General features: G+C 41.3%; 1 protein-coding gene across 1 annotated transcript in view; it reads left to right on the top strand.

The window, feature by feature from the left end:
- MRPS22 (mitochondrial ribosomal protein S22) overlaps nucleotides 1-20085 on the top strand; it is a 331159-nt gene that overhangs the window by 154929 nt on the left and 156145 nt on the right. The window contains exon 2 of the mRNA XM_011958121.1: nucleotides 8838-8907. Within this exon, the coding sequence (XP_011813511.1) occupies nucleotides 8905-8907 (3 nt within the window). The 5' untranslated portion in view covers nucleotides 8838-8904. The remainder of the gene's footprint in view (nucleotides 1-8837; nucleotides 8908-20085) is intronic.

The raw sequence follows: 20085 nt of genomic DNA, 5'->3' as shown, positions 1-20085 counted from the left end.
AGGGACCCACTTGAGGAGGCAGTCTGTCCGTTCTCAGATCTCAAACTCCGTGCTGGGAGAATGACTGCTCTCTTCAAAGCTGTCAGACAGGGATGCTTAAGTCTGCAGAAGTTTCTGCTGCCTTTTGTTCAGCTATGCCCTGCCTGCAGAGGTGGAGTCTACAGAGGCTGTCAGGCCTTGTTGAGCTGCGGTGGGCTCTACCCAGTTTGAGCTTCCTGGCAGCTTTGTTTACCTACTCAAGCCCCAGCAATGGCAGACGCCCCTCCCCCAACCTCACTGCCACCTTGTAGTTTGATGTTGAACTGCTGTGCTGGCAGTGAGCAAGGCTCTGTGGGCGTGGGACCCTCCGAGCCAGGCGTGGGATATAATGCCCTGGTGTGACATTTCCTACGACCATTGGAAAAACACAGTATTAGGGTGGGAGTGTCCCAATTTTCCAGGTACTGTTTGTCACAGCTTCCCTTTGCTAGGAAAGGGTATTCCCCAACCCCTTGTGCTTCCCGGGTGAGGCGATGCCCCGCCCTGCTTCAGCTCACATTCCGTGGGCTGCGCCCACTGTCCAAGAATCCCCAGTGAGATGAACACGGCACATCAGTTGGAAATGCAGAAATCACCTGTCTTTTGTGTTGCTCACCCTGGGAGGTGTAGACTGGAGCTCTTCCTATTCAGCCATCTTGGAACTGGCCTCTTTCTTTTTTTTTTTTTTTTTTGAGACAGGATCTCACTCTACCACCTGGGCTGTAGTGTAGTGGTGGGATCTTGGCTCCCTGCAGCCTCTATCTCCCAGGCTCAAGCGATCCTCCTATCTCAGCCTCCCAAGTAGTTGGGACTACAGGTGAGTGCTACTACGTCTGGCTAATATTTTGTATTTTTTTTTGTAGAGACAAAGTTTCACCATGTTGCCCAGGCTGATCTTGAACTCCTGGGTTCAAGTGATCCACCTTCCTCAGCCTCCCAAAGTGTTGGGATTACAGGCATGAGCCACCACACCCAGCCCAGGAAAATTTTTCATTTGCTTTGATTTGGTTTTTCATTTTATTGCCCTTAATTGAGTCTTCTCTATTTTATGTTGTCAAATTATTTTGTGATTTTTATTTTATTTTATTTATTTATTTTTTTGAGATGGAGTCTTGCACTGTCACCCAGGCCGGAGTGCAATGGCACGATATTGGCTCACTGCAACCTCCACCTCCCGGGTTCAAACGATTCTCCTGTCTCCCAGGTAGCTGGGATTACATGCGCCAGACACCATGCCCAGCTACTTTGTATTTTTAATGGAGATGGGTTTTCACCATGTTGGCCAGGCTGGTCTTGAACTCCTGATCGTGATCTGCCTGCCTAGGCCTCCCAAAGTGCTAGGATTACAGGCGTGAGCCAGTGTGCCTGGCCCTTATTTTGTGATTTTTTTTTCTTTGAAATCGCATCCTTTACTTTTTCAATGTCTCTACAGTAGAGATGGTTCATACCATTATTTTATATGCTATATCTGCACTAAATAAAACCCACCTCAGCTTACTCCATGGTGTTTTAGAGGCGGCTGCCCACTACCAGGTCACTAGATGTGGCTTGGGCAGAGCTCTGGCTCTTGTAGCTGTTATGGTCACATGATGGACCTCCAAGTCAACAACACATCTGTCACAGTCCCCGTGAATCATTGCTATTCTGAATTTGCCTCAATAGCTTCGTATTTTCACTGGTTACAGACTTGTGCTTCAGACATCCTATTCGTAACCACTGATCCATGTTCCAAGTTGAAAACATAATGTTAAAATTACTATACTGTAAAAGGGAAATTAAAAATAACTCAAAACCCAGAACTTCTGGTTTCTTCGTGTTTGAGAACAGTTTGCTGTGGTGGAAAGTGGAAAAATGCCCAGTGATTTATAAACACAACATGTGATCGGGGGAACAATAGCAGGCAGCTGAAGAGATCTGGGAGGCCCGTGGCTTTTTATGTAGTAAAAGTGAAAATAAAACTGGTTTCTAAGTTGGCAAGCTCCCTTTTCAGATCATTTCAGGGAATTGCTGAGAAAACATATGCCCTGCCCAGCCCAGCCCTAGCCTGTGGCTGACACATTGGTCAAATTTATTTTTGCTGCAGTTGCATGCTTGTTTGCTTTAGAAGGCGTCTGCTTTCTCCATAACCGAGAGAACGGAATTGTTCCATGTGTAGCTAGATGCACATACCACTTTATTGTCTAATCTTTGGAAAAGTGACATAAATCAACAGAGATCAGTGGGATTTTACTGATTCTACTTGCATATATAACATGAACCCTTCATATATTTATAGTATGAACCCTATTTTGGAATTTGCTGAAAACACATTTTCTTTTTCTTTCTTTTTTTTTTTTTTTGAGACGGAATCTTGCTCTGTCGCCCAGGCTGGAGTGCAGTGGCCGGATCTCAGCTCACTGCAAGCTCCGCCTCCCGGGTTTACACCATTCTCCTGCCTCAGCCTCCCGAGTAGCTGGGACTACAGGCGCCTGCCACCTCGCCTGGCTAGTTTTTTGTATTTTTTAGTAAAGACGGGGTTTCACCGTGTTAGCCAGGATGGTCTTGATCTCCTGACCTGGTGATCCGCCCGTCTCGGCCTCCCAAAGTGCTGGGATTACAGGCTTGAGCCACCGCGCCCGGCCTGAAAACACATTTTCAAAATTATAAAGATGATAATACTCACTGTTAAAGCTCAAACAATACATAACTCTATAAATGGAAAATGTAAAATTCCTCTGTCTCCCTACACTCACTACCCTTACCTCTCCTACCACCCTCCCATTCCACTCCCTAGGATTAACAACTATTAACAACTTGCTATTTATTTTTCCAGATCTTTCTTTCTCTGTCTTTCTAATGGCACATATAAACACATGCAATATGTCATTTTTAACTTGAAATAAATATTGGATATTATTTTGCAACTTGCTTTTTTTTCACCCAGCAATATGTCTTGGACAGTTCTTTTTATTGTCTAATTTATATCAACGTACCATAATTTAATCATTACTGTATTCATTTACACTTATTTCCAAGTTTCCACTATTATAAAAAGAATTCCCCATTGAACATACGTTGTATATATGTCCTTGTGTACTTTTGTGCATTGTCTTGTGGAGCAGAGTGAAATTGCTGGGTCAGTGGGCTTGTACATTTAAAAAGTGGATGAATGCTACCAGATTGTCTTCTAAAATTGTATTTATTTATGTCCCCATGAACGAAGAATGAGAACATCCTTCTACCCAAACTCTTGACATCTGTAGTTACCATCCATCTTTAAAATCTTCCCAGTCTGATAAAAGAAAATGATATTTTGTTATTTTAATTTGTCTGTTCATTCAGAAGGCTGAATATATTTTCATATGTTTATTAGTAGTGGTTCTCAACAGGTGATGATTTTATACCCAGGGGACATTTGGCAATGTCTGGAGACATTTTTTGATTGTTACAACTGGCTGGAGGGGCTGATGGTGGTGATGATGGGGATGGGGCTTTCAATAGTGCACAGACTCAGAAATCCTGGTTTATTAGCTATTTGTGTTTTTTCTGTGAATTGCTCGTTGATTTTTTTTTGTTGGGAAGTCTTCATATTTTAGAGATGTTTTCCTTTGTTTATAGTATATATTACAAACATTTCCCCCATCTGATATTCTGTTTTTGGTGTGCTAGAGAATTTAAAATTTTTAAAGTAGACATATCTACTTGTCTTTTTCTTTTACGCTTACGTTTGTTTTATTCTAATTATAAGAGCAATACATGGTTATAACAGAAAATTTGGAAAATGCAGAGAAGTATAAAGAATCATCAATATTTTTTCCTAGTTTTATTTCTTTCCCTCAACTTTATTGAGGTATAATTCATGAATAAAATTTGTATATATTGAAGGTATACAACATGATGTTTAGATATACGTGTGCACTGTGAAATTATTATACAACCACACCAATTACATACCTATCACCTTACATAGTTATCTTTTCTCATGTGTGTGATAAGAATATTTAAGATTTATTCTCTTAGTAAATTTCAGTAATATAACACAGTATTACTAACTATAATTACCATGCTGTCCATTAGCTCTCCAGAACTTACTCATCCTGCATAGCTGAAACTTTGTACTCTTCGACCAACATCTCCCCGTTTTCCATTCCCCACTAGCTTCTGGCAATGCCATTCTATTCTCTGCTTTGATGACTTTTTTTAGTTTCCACATATAAGTAAGATCATGCAGTATTTGTCTTTCTGTGTCTGGCTTATTTCAGTTATAATGTCCTCAAGACTCATCTATGTTGTTCCAAATGACAGAATATCCTTATATTTTAAGGTTGAATAATGCCCCATTGATAATCTGTCATGGAATTAAGAGTTAAAAAAACAAAAAATGTCTCCTTGTGAGTATTTACCACATTTTCTTCATTTGTTCATCCATTAATGGACACCTGGGTTGCTTCGATATCTTGGCTATTGTGAAAAGTGTTCCAATGAGTACGGGAATATAGATAACTGTTCAAGAAACCGATTTCATTTCCTTTGAATACATACCCAGACTGGGATTGCTGAATCATATGGTAGTTCTATTTTTAATTTTTTGAGAAATCTCTGTACTGTTTTTCATAATGGTTGTGCCAATTTACATTCCCACCAACAGAATGCAGGCTGTCCCTTTTCACCACATCCTTGCCAACATTTGTTATCTTTCATCTTTCTGATAATAGATTTTTAACAGGTGTGAGGTAATATCACATTGTGGTTTTAATTTCCCTGATGATTAGCGGTGTTGAACATTTGTTCATATATCTATTGGCCATTTGCATGTATTCTTTGGAAAAATGTCTATTTGGGTTCTCTGCTCATTTTTTAAATCAGGTTATTTATTTATTTTGTTTCACTACCAAGTTGTAGGAGTTCCCTATATATTTGGGATATTAGCCCATTTTCAGATGTATGGTTTGCAAATATCTTCTCCCATTCTGTAGGTTGTCTCTTCATTCTATTGATTATTTCTTTTGCTGTGCAGAAGCTTTTTAGTTTGAGGCAATCTTATTTGTTTATTTTTGCTTTTGTTGCCTGTGCATTTGGGGTCATATAAAAAAAAAATCATTGCCAAGACCAATGTCAAGAAGCTTTCTCCTTATGTTTTCTTCTAGTAATTTTACAGTGTCAGGTCTTATTTTCAACTATCTAACTCATTTTAAGTGGATTTAAAAGATATCGTGTGAGATAAGGGCCTACTTTCATTCTTCTCCATGTGGATATCCAGTTTTCCCAGCATCATTTATTGAAGAGACTATTCTTTCCCTAGTGTGTACTTTTGACACCTTTGTCGAAGATCAATTGTCCATAAGTGTATGGATTTATTTCTAGGTTCCCTATTCTGTTACATTGGTCTATATGTCATTTTTAATGCCAGTATCATGTTTTGACTACTATAGCTTGTAGTATATTTTGAAATCAGGTAGAGTGATGCCTTCAGCTTTGTTCTTCTTGCTCAAGATTGCTTTGGCTATTTGGTGGTTCCATATGAATTTTAGAATTACATTTTCTCTTTCTGTGAAAAATGCCATTGGATTTTTGTTTTGAGACAGGTTCTCACTTTGTCACCCAGACTGGAGTACAATCATAGTTCACTGCAGCCTTGACCTCTCAGGCTCAAGTGATCCTCCTATCTCAGCCTGCTGATTAGCTGGAACTATAGGTGCATGCCACTAAGCCCAGCTAAGTTTTACTTTTGTTTTTTTTTTTTTTTTTGAGAGATGAGTCTCATTATATTTTCCAGACTGGTCTTGAATTGCTGACCTCAAGTGATCCTTTCACCATGGCCTCCCAAAGTGCTGGGATTACAGGTGTAAGCCATCACACATGGTCTGTCTTTGGAATTTTGATAGAGATTGCATTGAATCTGTAGATTGCTTTGGGTAGTACTGACCTGTAGTATTGACGTATTTATAATATTAATTCTTCCAGTCTATGAACATGGGATAGCTTTCCATTTATTTGTATAATTTTCAATCTCTTTTATCAATGTTTTATAGTTTTCAGCGTTAGATCTTTCACATCTTTGGTTAAATTTATTTCTAAGTGGGTTTTTTTGGGAAATACTATAAATGGAATTGTTTTCTTGATTTCTTTTTTGGGTAGTTCATTGTTAGGTATAGAATTGCTACTGATTTTTGTTTTAGATTTTGTAAACTGAAGCTTTACTGAATTTGTTTCTTAGTTCTAACAGTTTTTTAATTGAAGTCTTCAGGTTTTTTAAAAAATATATAAGATCATGTAATCAGCAAACAGAGCTAGTTTCACTCCGTTTTCTATTAGGATGCATTTTATTTCTTTTTCTTGTTTGAAGAATGATGAGCATTCTCACTACTTCTAATCAATGTAGTACTGAAAGTCTTAGCCAGAACAATTAAACCAGAAAAAGAAATAAAATGTATCCAAATAGAAAAAGGAGTGAAATTACCTTTGTTTGCTGAGAACAAACCTGTACATTGTGCACATGTACCCTAGAACTTAAAGTATATGTATATATAAAAAACAAAGAAGTGGTGGGAGTGGGCATCCTTGTCTTTTTCTTGATTTTAGAGGAAAAGTTGCTAGCTTTTCACATTGAGTATGATGTTAGCTGTGGGCATGTCATATATGGCCTTTATTGTGTTGAGGTACATTTCTTCTATACCTATTTTGTTGAGAGTTTTTATCATGAATGGATGTTGAATTTTATCAGATGCTTTTTCGGCATCTAAGATCATCTTATAATTTTTGTTCTTTATTTTGTTAATAAGGTGTATTACATTTAATGATTTATGTATGTTGAAGCACTTTTGCATCCCAGGGATAAATCCTACTTGCTGAATGATCCTTTTAATGTTCGGTTTGCTAGTATTTTGTTGAGGGTTTTTACATCTATGTTCATCAGGAATATTGACCTGTAATTTTCTTTTCTTGTATCTTTGTCTGTTTTCAGTATCAGGGTAATGCTGACCTTGTAAAATGAGTTTGGAAATATTCCTCCTCTTTAATTTTTTGTAAGAGTTTGAGAAGAATTGGTATTAGTTCTTTAAATACTTGGTAGAATCCAGGAGTGCAGCCATCAGGTGCTGGGTTTTCTTTGATGGAAGACTTTTATTACTGATTCAGTCTCCTAATCTGTTATTGGTCTGTTCAGATTTTCTATTTCTTTCTGTATTAATTTTAGTAGATTATATGTTTCTAGGAATTTATCTGTATCTTCTGGGTTATCCAATTTTTTAATGTATAATTGTCCATATTAGTCTCTTATTATTCTTTATATTTCTGTGGTATTGGTAACAAGTCTTATCTTTCATTTCTGATTTTGTTTATTTGACTCTTCTCTATTTCTTTGTTAGTCTAGCTAAAGGTTTGTCCATTTTGTTTATCTTTTCAAAGAACTAACTTGTAAATTTGTTGACTTTTTGTATTTTTTTCTAATCTCTATTTTATTTATGCTCTGATCTTTGTTATTTCCTTTTTTAAAGCTAAGTTTGAGCTTACTTTGTTCTTATTTTTCGAGTTCTTTAGTATGTAACATTAGGTTGCTTATTTGAGGTCTTTCTCATTTTGTGATGTAGGCACTTATTGCTATAAACTTCTCTCTGAGGACTGCCTTTGTCACATCCCATAAGTTTTGGTACATTGTGTTTCCACTTTTGTTTATCTCAAGATATTTTTAATTTTTCCTTTTGATTTCTTTGACCAATTGGTTGTTTGGGAGCATGCTGCTTAATTTCTACATGTTTGGGCATTTTCCAAGACTTCCTGTTATTGATTTCTAGTTTTATTCTATTGTGATCAGAAAAAATACTCAATCTTCTTAAATTTAAGACTTGTTTGTAGCCTAATACACGATCCATTCTAGAGAGTATTTTATGTGCACTTGGAAAGAATGTGTATTGTGCTGCTGTTGAATTGAATTTTTGTGTATGTCTGTAAGGTCTATTTGGTCTGTAGTGTAGTTCAAGTTCAATGTTTTCTTTACTGATTTTTCTATCTGGATGATGTATTCATTGCTAAGAGTAGAGTATTGAAGTTCCCTATTATCGTTGTTTTGCTGTTTATTTCTCCCTTCAATTCTGTTGATATTTGTTTTATATATTAAATGTTTCCATTTTGGGTGCATATATATTTAGAATTGTTATATCCATTTGCTCAATTGACCCTTTTATTATTATGTAATTACCTTCTTGTCTTTGTGACAGTTTTTGACTTAAATTTTATTTTATCTGATACACATATAGCCACTTTTGCTCTCTTTTGGTTACCATTTGCATGGAATATCTTTTTCCATCCCTTTACTTTCAATCTATGTATGTCCTTAAAACTAAAGTGAGTCTCTTTTAGGCAGCAAGCATATAGTTGTATGATGGTTAATACTGAGTGTTTACATAGAACATCTTATTGTTATAAAAGTTTATTTTAAGCTGATAATAACTTAATTTCAACTATATAAGAAACTCTAACTTCTTTCCTCTTCACATTTTATGCTATTGATGTCATGATTTATATATTTTTGTATTGTATAGCCATTAACAAATTATTGTGCTATAATTGTTTTTTAATATTTTTGTCTTAAATTTTATGCCAGAATTAAAAGAGAGTTACCATCACAGTATTAGGGTATTTTGAATATGACTGTATTCTTACCTTTATAGTGAGTTTTATACTTTAATGTTTTTATGTTGTTACTTAATGTCTTTTTATTTTAACTTGAAGAACTCCCCTTAGTGTTTCTTGTAAAGCAGGTGCAGTGGTGATGAACTTCCTTAGCTTGTTTGTCTGTCATGTGTAGTATTCTTGGTTGGCAGGTTGTTTTTTTCTTTCAGCACTTTGAATATATCATCCCACTGTCTTCCAGAGGGCAAGTTTCAGCCTTAGGGGGTTCCCTTGTATATGGTGAGTTGCTTTTCTTTTGCTGCTTTCAAAATTCTCTCTTTGTCAACTTGATTATAATATGTCTCAGTGAAGATCTCTTTAAGTTTAATCAATCTGGAGTTCTTTGAGCTTCATGGATCTGGATATTTATTTTCCTCTCCAGATTTGGGAAGTTTTCTGTTATTATTTCTTTAAATAAGCTTTCTTCCCTTTTTCTGGGACTCCCATAATGTATATATTGATTTGCTTGATGTCTCATAATACCTGTAGGCTTTCTTCACTCTTTTCCTCTAACTGGGTCATTTCAAATGGCATGAATTCAAGCTTACTGATTGTTCTGTTTGATTGAGTCTGCTGTTGAGGCTCTCTATTAAATTTTTCAGTTTAGCCATTATGTTCTTTAGCTCCAGAAATTCTTTTTTATGGTTTCTCTTTGTTGAACTTCGCATTTTGTTCATGTGTTGTTTTCCTGATTCTATTTAGTTGTCAGTCCGTGTTCTCTTGTAGCTCACTGAGATTCTATAAGACAATTATTTTGAGTTGCTTACCAGACAGTTCATAGATAGCCACTTAAGGTTAAGTTACTGTTGTTGTATTTTGTTCTTTTGGTGGTGTCATGTTTCCCTGATTATTTGTGATCCTCATGGCCTTGCATTGGTATCTGCATATTTGAAAATATAGGCATCTCTTCTAGCCCTTATAGACTGGCTCCAGCAGGGAAGGCCCTTTCCCAGTCAGCTTATCAGAAAATCTGGGTGAGCCAGCTGTTGGGTCTGCAGGCAGGCTTGCTACTGGAGTCCTTGGGAAGTATGGGTTGGTACCTGGGTTGGTAGAGGAGAGCCTGTGGCTTGGGTTGTGTGCATGGGCCTGGTGCATGGGTCTTTGGGGTGGGCCTGGAGCCCAGGTTCACAGGGGTTGGCCTGGCACTGTGGCAGGCCTGTAGCCTGAGTCTGTGGAGGATGGCTTGGTGCTGGGAAGGGCCTGCCACCTGAGTACACAAGGATAGGTCCGGTCCTGCATCTGTAGGGGCTGGGCTGACCTGGCATCAGGGTCCATTGGGGTAGGCCTGCAACCTGTGTCTGTGCGCAGGTCTGGACTGGAATGGTCCTGGAGCATGAGCCTATGGGCATTGGCCTGTATCCTGGGTCCATGATAGTGGGCCTGGATCTTAGGCCCATGGAGATGAGGGTGAATCCTAGGTCTGTGTGGCCAGTGGGCCACTGGGAAAGGCCTGGAGCATGAGTCCATAGTTCTACTTTATTTTTTTCTCTAGGGCATCTTAGTTTTGCTCATAAAGTCTTTCTCATGTCCTATATTTTATTCTAGTATCTTCATAGTTTTATTTATTCCCATGTTTACTTCTTTAACTGGAATTTATTTTTGTGTGGGTATGACAAAATTTTAAGAATCTTTAATGAAAAACCTTTCACTTTCAAATCTATCAGTAATACTGATGTTATAAACAGATGAACCGGGTTTATCCAGTGGTGTCCTCTGAGTAAACTTTCAGGGGGACAAGTGAGGAACCAAAAGACACATTTAGATTTCCTAATAGTGCCTTGAAAGCTCTCCATAATCTGTCTCCAAACATTTTTTTCCAATTTCTTCCTAACCTTCCACCTCCTTCAGAAAGCCTCTTGAGATTTCTCAGCTTGCATGGATGCTTTTTAATCACTCAGAGCACTTTAATAAGTTATGCCTCCTGATGGCTTTGCTTTATTATTATTATTATTATTATTATTAGCAGTAGTAGTAGTAGTAGTATATTTTAAGGAAGGTTTTATCTATTCAGTCAACCATCTTCTTGGAGGCAGTTTTTATGTGTCCCAATTTAATGTCCCTGTACACAATAGGTATTCAAAAGCATTTCTCTAGAATGAATGAGAATATGCTGCCATTTTCAGAGTCTGGGGTTAAGATACATGAGAAGATGGCAGAACATCTGTGTGTGTTGGGCAGGAATGGGGAACTGGGATCCCTTTGCTGCTCCTTTGAGGGAAGGAGGGACTGGCAAGAGGGCAGGGAAAGAGCTATAGCCAGTTTTGTCACTGACTCTCAGTATGGCTTTGGGAAATTTCTTCCCTGTTGTAATTTCCTCCCCTGAAAAGCAATTGGACTTTAGAGAGACAAATATAAACTCCATGAAAACAGGAACTATCTTTTTGCTTCACACGGTCTCCCCAGCCACTTGCATAGCATTTGATGCTAATCATTTGCAAGATGAATGAATGAATGGACAAATGAATGAATGAAAGGATAGGCATGTCCTTTATGCCTTCATGTCCTGTTCCATGCTCCTGACAGCCATTATGAATCAATTAGGACCTTTTATCCTCTCAATCTCAATGTAGCTTTTTCTTAGAGTGACTACAAAACACTGGTAATCAATTGGTGTTGGTGCCAGGAACATAAGTTGATTACCAGGAAACCCGTTTGCAGCTCTGTATTAGGAGTCCTTGAGTTCCCTAGAGGGAGTCCTGACAGAGATTGTTTTGTGAGTTCTGGTCCCAAGCGGGTTCATGGCCTGCTCTCCTGAAGGACAGAGGTGGGGGTCGGGCATACACTCCCAAGTGCCCCTGCAGGTGGATGCTGCGCACCCTGCCAGGGCTCTGCTTTTTTTGTGGGCTTGGGTTTCTCATAAAATCAACTTGCTGTGAGGGGCCCCTGGGCCTGGGCTTTTTATAAGGAAATGAGAACAATTAATGGGCTTATCTGATGCAAAGTAATGCTAATGATTTATTAATTATCATAAGGCTTATCTTTCCACTTCTTATTAATCAAAGATGTCCTTGAATTCTGGGGCTCCACATGAGGGGAACAGACCTAGATGCAGCCTTGTGTGAGGGTGTGTGAACTGGAGCCAGGTGCCTCTAGCTTCCCTTGAACCTGTTCCAGCCTACTCCATCCTGGGGGGTATCCCCTTGGATTGTGTTCAAAGAGATGAAAGGGCAAGAGAAAAGGAGCACCAAATTGGGCTGAACACCTACTATGTGCCAGGCATTGTGCAGGGTACTTTATATTCGTCATGATTTTCTACCTACAAAGGAGAGATTATTGTTTTCATTTTTTTTTCTTTTTTTTAGATGAGGAAACTAAGGTCAAGAGATGTTAAGGAGGTTGCCCAAGTCACACAATTAGAAATGGAGCTTGGGTTTGCACCTGAGTATGTTTGACCCTAAGTGGATGCCTTTCAACTGGGAAGGCCTAAATTAGAACAAAATGAGTCTGGGGCAGCACCCCTGGGCACAGCTGAAATGAAGGTCCAGCTCTACAGTATGTGTTCTGGGACCACAAAAGGAGGGGGTCACAGTTCTTTCCTTGGGCCTCAAGGCTTTTGCTATCTCATGAGTGAGGCAAGATTCATACCCAGGAAACAGGTAGGGACCTCTGGGCGTGTCTCAGTGCTGGTGGCAGTGCTTTATTGAGGTCAGGGATTTGTTGGGGTCTTACAGGTTCCATAGGGTGGGATAGATGGGACACTGTAGGGAGGGTGTTTAGGGAAGGGAAATGGCTTGACTAGGGAGGGTCAGAAATGACCATGGTTTATTGAGTAGGGTAGCAAAAGATTGTGTGCTGTTGGAGGAGGGACTTCTGGGGAGGCAACCATGACAGGTCATGAGGAGGGGCCATTACAAAATTGGACCTAGAAGCTAGTAGCTCCTGCCTTCATGACCCCTTTCTGATCCCAGCAAAACCACTGAGGTCATCTGGCTAATGGTCAAACAGTAACAGGTGAGAGAGAGAGAGAGAGAGAGAGAGAGAAAGCATGAGTGAATACGAGTGAGAGTTGATGTGTGTGAATGTGTATACTTGGAGCGTGTGTTCAGATGTGAGATTTGTATAAGCATTTGAATAACTGTGGGTGGAATGTTCTATGTGTATGTGTGAGAGAGTGAACTATTTGTGTGTGTGTGTGTGCATGAGTGTGCATTAGTGTGAATGTTTTGGTGTGAAATAGATGTGTGTGATTGAGAGGGAGCTATGTGAGTGTGTGTGAGGGAATATATGTGGGTATGGTATTGTGTGTCTGTCGGTCTTTGCTCCTGTGCGAAGCTGTGTTTGTGTGTGTGATGTGGGGCTTTGGACAATCTGAATTCTTGCCCAATGTAGTAGAAGTGGCAAAAGGAGCTGTGGGTGGAGAGGAGGCTGAGAGGTCTCTGCTGGGACCCAAGGGAGAGGAGCTGAGAGCCTTGCCCTTTCAGGTGCTTAGCTGAGGTGCTGCTCAGATAGAGAGGCCTTCAGGTAAGCCCCCTATTCTGCCAACGAAGTGGGAACCCCTGCAGCCTTACCTTTTGAGTGACAGGTAAGTACCTTGGGGGGCCCCAGGGAAGGAAGAGAAACCAGACCAGGAGCTCAGAGCTCACAGCCATCATCTTTGGGCTGTGACTCAAGCCAGCCCCCACTCCTGGCCAGCCCCCAATGGCTCTGAGGCTTGCCCCCCTCCTCACCTCCTGGGTGTGGTGCAAGTAACCATGTGGCCACTGTGGCAGAGGAGAGCTTCGTGGTGTTGTTGTGACCAAAGATCCACGGGGCCCCTGGTCAGGGAGGGCAGCCATGGAGCTACATGTTGGGTTATGTCCTCCACAGCCCACTTCATCCCACCTAGGCTGGCTGGGTAAAGGTCCTTGGTTCTTGAGGTCACCTCTGTCAGCACCTCTCTGTTCCACAGGGAGGTCAGCTGGCCCAGAAACCCACATGGCTTTCTGCAACACCAGCTATCCAAAACATTTCCTAGAACAATAATCCCTTTTTACTCAGCAGGGTGCTTAAATTATTCATGGAGGTTCATCTTGTAGACAAGTAGAAGGTAGGGTAGGAGAGGCATTGGGAGCAGTGATCCTGAGCAGGCCCTGCCTTAGGCTCCATTGAGGCCTGGGTCTTCTCCAGCCCCTCCACTCAAGGGCCCTCTGGGTATCATGATCTTTCCTATCCCACCTGTCCTCCCCACTGTCTGCGGGGCTGGTCCCCACATGTCCTGCACCCTGCCCTGAGCCAGCCTTATTGGCTTAGGATTTAGGTCTGCTGGCTTTGGGGGTTCCATGCCTGCAGCCGTCCCGAGCCCAGGGCAGGTGCCTCTCTCCTCCACAGCTGCCTGAAAGCCCTGGAAGGGTGGCTTCTGCACACTGCTCTGCTCTTTGCCTAGAGGCAGGGGGTGGGAGAGATGGGGTGGAGTGGGGGGTTTGGTAGGAAGGGCTGTTGCCCTGCCTGCATCCGGGTGGGCCTGGCTCTCTTCAAGCAGTTGGGCTCCAGCTGCAAACTCCCAAACACATACTTTGGGAGGTCAGCCTGGCCTGAGGCTAGGGCATTCCATTATTTTGGTGACATATCTTTGAACCTGCTGCAATTCCTACACCCCCAGCTCAGGTCCCGGTCTCAGCTGCAGAGCTGGGGCCTGATTCACCTCCCTACTTGCTTTCTAACTCTTCCTGGAGGAGTGCTCAGCCCTAGATTGGTTCCTGGGTAGAAACGGGGAAATGATGCAGGGAGGCTGTGCCTGGAATCCCTCTATTATGGTCATTTGGCCCAAGCACTACCCTAGCTCTTCTTTTCAAATGCAAATTCCTTTGGGGGAGTAACGTGAGCTGCTTAATACCTGAGCATGGGAGATTTTTTCTGTATTTTCTTCCAATAGTAGGCTCATGAGGAAGATGAAAGGGCCCTGGAAAGGGAGAAACTAGTGTTAGCCTGTTTCATGTTTTTAAAATTTATTTTATTTTATTTATTTTTATTTTCATGATCTAGTCCTGTCCTACTTCTGATTTCAAGAGCCCTATCTACAAAAAGTCCTTTCCAGATTCTCAAGTATTGAAAATGGCACCCAGACAGTGTGGCCAGAAAAAGGATACTGGGTAAGGATAGATAGGTCTGCTTTTTAACCTCTGCCTGGCTATTTTGCAGGGTGATAATCAACAAGTCTTTTAACCTTTCTGATCCCTGGTTCCTCAAGCTACTACATCACCATTACCAAGCCCCCTATTTTCTGTGCCTCCGGGTCCTCAGATGTCATCTGCCTGCACTCAGGGTCACAGGGCACTCTCGGCTTGTGGTTGGGAACCCTGCTGCCTGTGGGGCTGGAGGGAAGACCTGCTGCTTGATGCATGTGCAGATGTACTGATGTGGGAATGGTGGAGATTGCCAGCCCAGGGGATGCGCAAAGCTGAGGCTGGTTGAAGGAGCCTTTGTGGGTTCTGCTGGATAGATGCTCTCTACCCAGGGAGGTAGTTCCTTCCCCACCAAACTCACTATCTGTTGTATAATAAAAGAGTCAGAATGGCCAGGCGCGGTGGCTCAAGCCTGTAATCCCAGCACTTTGGGAGGCCGAGACGGGCGGATCACGAGGTCAGGAGATCGAGACCATCCTGGCTAACACGGTGAAACCCCGTCTCTACTAAAAAATACAAAAAACTAGCCGGGCGAGGTGGCGGGCGCCTGTAGTCCCAGCTACTTGGGAGGCTGAGGCAGGAGAATGGCGTAAACCCGGGAGGCGGAGCTTGCAGTGAGCTGAGATCCGGCCACTGCACTCCAGCCCGGGCGACAGAGCGAGACTCCGTCTCAAAAAAAAAAAAAAAAAAAAAAAAGTCAGAATTCTGGAAGTGATTCACTATAGTGGAGATCATTGTTTTGTTCTTTTGAGCAAAGGGAACTCATTCATTAAACACTTTCTACCAGCTGGGTGCTTTACGTGCTTATTTCATCCTCATGACAAAACAGGTATTTGTACTTTCAAGTCACAGGTGAGGAAACTGAGGCTCAGCGAAGTTAAATAACTTGCCTGGCATTATTCAAGAAGGAATTGGCTAGAGTAGGATTTGAACCAAGGTCTGTCTCAGTTCATTTCTCATTGTTTCTTTGGGACTATGTGCTATTCAGTCAGATGTTAACTCAGAGAGCTTCTCTCTTCTCTTGTGGTATCTGTGCCTTCTCCATCAGGGCTTTCTGAACACCCATTGCTGCACTTCCTGTCCCCCAGAACATTAGATCTCAGGCTTTCCTGGGGTCCTGTGGTCTGGGAGAAAGGGGTTGGTCACTCCTTCCAATAGAAGGAGTGGTACAGGATGTCATTACTGCCCAAAAGAGTTGAATTTGAGAAGGAAAATCTGAAGAAGGCAATTTTTAATCTAGAAGCAATATACTTTGTTGGTAAATTTTCAGGCAGCAGAGAAGATAGAAGAGATTGATTCTTACATACAGTCTTTCCAGACTCTCCGACGACACTGAAACATTCCACCTTCATGGAAATATAGTCTTTCCCTGAGTGCAGGCTGGCCTCTGGCCTCCTTTGGCTGAGTTCCAGGAAATTTCTTTCCACTGTTTCTTCCTCATATAGAATTCTCATCCACATGCAAAAGTCATAGTCAGTTTTAGAAAATAAAAAAGAACACAGAGAAGTTACAAAAATGCAAGATCATTGGTGCAGAGAGCTGGGTCCTAGTCCTGTCTCCAACTGGGATCCTGGGGGCCTTGGGCAGTGCTCATTCCTTCTCTGGGTTTTAGTATCTTCATGTATAAAATGTATGGGTTGGACCAGTCAGGACTCTCTTACTGGCAGATGATAAAAACCAAATTGACCTAGGTAGAGAAGAGAATTATATTGGCTTATGTAAGTGAGAAGCCCAGGATAGCCCTGGCTTCATGAATGGATGGATCCAGGGGCTGCCACCCACATGTGATTAGAACTCAGTCTCTGTCTCCCTCTGCCTGTTATTTTAGAAGACAGGGCAGAGAAGAGACCACATTCTCTCTGTCACTGCAGTAGGTCTTGAGAGTAGCTCTGATTGGCCCTACTCTGGTCCATCTCTGAACCAATCAGGCTGGGGATGAAATGTGCTGATTGGCCAGACCTAGGTCATGTGACCTCTATTGGCTGAAAGTGGGAGGTATGGAGTCCTACCCCGTCCAAACCACATAGCCTGAGCTGGAGGCAGGGCTGTTAGCAGACAAGGGGACGATTCTTCTCCCCTGTTGGGCAGACCCCAACCACTGCCACCTACAATTACTAGGTAAGTGATTTTTAATATCAGGAAGAACTTTAGGGCTATCTATAGATAGTGAAATATTTCACCCAAATCAATAGGATTTAAATGGTCTGAGGAACCTGTTTATCACATTTAGCTGCTTTACTATTGGTCACATGGTTTTTATTTTGATAATTTTTTTTGATTTTGCTGATTTAAAAAGCCCAGAAGTATTGGAATAGATGATGTGTAAGGTTTCTATTTAGAATGTTCTAGTAGATTATATGCCAAAGTGAATAATTGTATTCAGTTGAGTGCATATGTTAAGTAGTAAACCTTCAGCTCCGTTCTGTCTTGTCCCTCCTCCCAAATTATCCTTCTGGCTTTATTAACATCTTTGTCGAGCTAGAGCCAAGTCTGCCCTCCCCTCATCCTCGATAACCCACTAGTTTGATGCTTGACAGGCTCTTACGGATGCAAAAGGAAATTCCTTTCAGTGCAAGCACAAATCAGGTGCTGGTTCTTGCCTTCGTCAGCCCGATTGCTGAGTTACTTGGAGACAGAGGTACTTCCTAAATGCCATTTTCTGGTCTGAATAACATGAGGCCAAAAGAAAGGAGCGCTTAGGGACAGGCCAATCGTAAGATTTGGGAGCCCAGGGCAAGAGGACAAATGGAGGGCTTCATATCACATGTCTGTATATTTATCAGTTATAAGTCAAGCTAACAAAGTAAAATTTCTTTCATCCTACCTTGACAAATGTGCCTTTGTAATGACCTAAAGGACTGGATTTAAATTTCAAATTCTCAGACCTCCCCCCATGAATCACATGCCACATAATGGCAGCTAGAATGGTGTGAATCCTCTCCCTCTCTAGAAAGTTTACAATTTGCTTTTCGCAGCTCTATCAGAGGTATCATTATCCATGGCAGCTATAGCCCTACGAAATACATTTATCAAATAATAAGACTTGAAAGTTGAAATTGGTTTTTGATCCATGGGCTTCAGAATGGATGTTGTGTTAGCAGGCATGAAAACACATTAATCTCTTTGTGCATCTTCATCAGAGTTATTCGGTAACCAGGTGCATTGTCAATGAGCAGTAATATTTTGAAAGGAATCTTTTTTGTTTTGTTTTGTCCTGAGCAGTAGGTTTCAACAGTGAGCTTAAAATACTCAGTAAAGCATGCTGTTAACAGATGTGCTGTCATCCAGGCTTTGTTGTTCCATTTATAGAGCATAGAGTAGATTTAACATAGTTTGTTGTTGTTGTTATTGTTGTTGTTGTTGTTGTTGAGATGGAGTCTCGCTCCATTGCCCAGGCTGGAGCGCAGTGGCGCGATCTCGGCTCACTGCAACCTCCACCTCCTGGGTTCAAGCGATTCTTCCGCCTCAGCTTCCCAAGTAGCTGAGATTACAGGCACCCACCATCCGGCCTGGCTAATTTTTGTATTTTTTTGTAGAGACACAGTTTCACCATATTGACCAGGCTGGTCTTGAACTCCTAACCCCAGGTGATCCACCTGCCTCGGCCTCCCAAAGCGCTGGGATTACAGACGTGAGCCACCATGCCTGGCCAATTTAAACATAATTCTTAAGGGCACTAGGATTTTCTCAATGATATATGAGCATTGGCTTCAACTTAAAGTCATCATCATGAGGTCAGGAGTTTGAGACCAGCCTGGCCGATATAGTGAAACCCCTCCATTAAAAAAATACAAAAATTAGCCGGGCATGGTGGCACATGCCTGTAGTCCCAGCTACTCAGGAGGCTGAGGTAAGAGAATTGCTTCAATCTGGGAGGCTGAGGTTGTGGTGAGCTGTGATCACGCCACTGAAGTCCAGCCTGGGCAACAGAGTGAGACTCTGTCTCAAAAAAAAAAAAAAAAAAAAAAAGTCATCAGCTGCATTAGCCCCTAACAAGAGAGTCAGCTTATTCTTTGAAGCTTTGAAGCCAAGCATTGATTTCCCCTAGTTATAAAAGTCCTAAATGGCATCTTCCAATGTAAGGCTGTTTGTCTGCATTGAAACTCTATTGTTTAATGTAGCTACCATCATCAGGCTGGGGATGAAATGTGCTGATTGGCCAGACCTAGGTCATGTGACCTCTATTGGCTGAAGGTGGCCTCCCCAGGTATGGAGTCCTGCTCCATTCAAACCACATAGTCTGAGCTGGAGGCGGGGTTGTTAGCGGAAAAGGGGACGATTCTTTTCCTCTGTTGGGCAAACCCCAACCACTGCCACCTAACATTACTAGGTAAGTGATTTTTAATATCAGGAAGAACTTTAGGGCTATCTATAGATAGTGAAGTATTTCCCCCAAATCAATAAGATTTAAATGGTCTGCATTAGCCCCTAACTAACTGACTTTAGCTAGATGTTTTGGATAACTTTTTGCAGCTTCTGCCTCAGCACTTGCTGCTTCAGCTTGTACTTTTATGTTATAGAGATGGCTTCTTTTCTTAAACTTCATGAACCAACCTCTGCTAACTTTCAACTTTTCTTCTGCAGCTTCCTTACCATAGAATTGAAGAGAGTTAGGGCCTTGCTCTGGATTAGACTTAGGCTTAAGGGAATGTTGTGGCTAGTTTGATCTTCTATCCAGACCACAAAAACTTTCTCCATATCAGCAATGAGGCTGTTTAATCTTCTTATCATTCATATGTTCACTGGAGTAGCACTTTTAATTTCCGTCAATAACTTTTCCTTTGCAATCACAACTTGGTTAACTGGTGCAAGAGGCCTAGTTTTTGGCCGATCTCAGCTTTTGACATATCTTCTTCTCTAAACCTAATCATTTCTAACTTTTGATTTAAAGTGAGACATACAACTCTTCCTTTTACTTTGAACACTTAGAGGCCATTGTAGGGTTACTAACTGGCCTAATTTCAATAATGTTGTATTTCAGAGAATAGGGAGGCACAAGGAGGAGCAATCAGAGCACACATATTTATTGAGATTAAGTTTACCTTCCTATATGGGCATGGTTCATGGTGCTCCAAAACAATTACAATGAAACATCGAAGATCACCAATCACCATAAAGACATAATAATAATAAAAATGGAAATATGGCAAGAATTATTACGATGTGACACAGAGACCCTAAGTGAGCATATGATGTTGGAAAAGTGGTGCTCATAGACTTGCTTGATGCTGGGTCGCTGCAAACCTTCAAGTTGTAAAAAAAAAAAAAAAATGCACTACCTGATAAGTGCAATAAAGTGAAACACAATAAAATGGCA

This window comes from Colobus angolensis, unplaced genomic scaffold (genome assembly GCF_000951035.1).
Source record: "Colobus angolensis palliatus isolate OR3802 unplaced genomic scaffold, Cang.pa_1.0 Scaffold46, whole genome shotgun sequence".
Taxonomy (NCBI): Eukaryota; Metazoa; Chordata; class Mammalia; order Primates; family Cercopithecidae; genus Colobus; species Colobus angolensis.
Note: the sequence above shows the minus strand (reverse complement) of the source record. Positions and strands in the feature narration are given on the sequence as shown.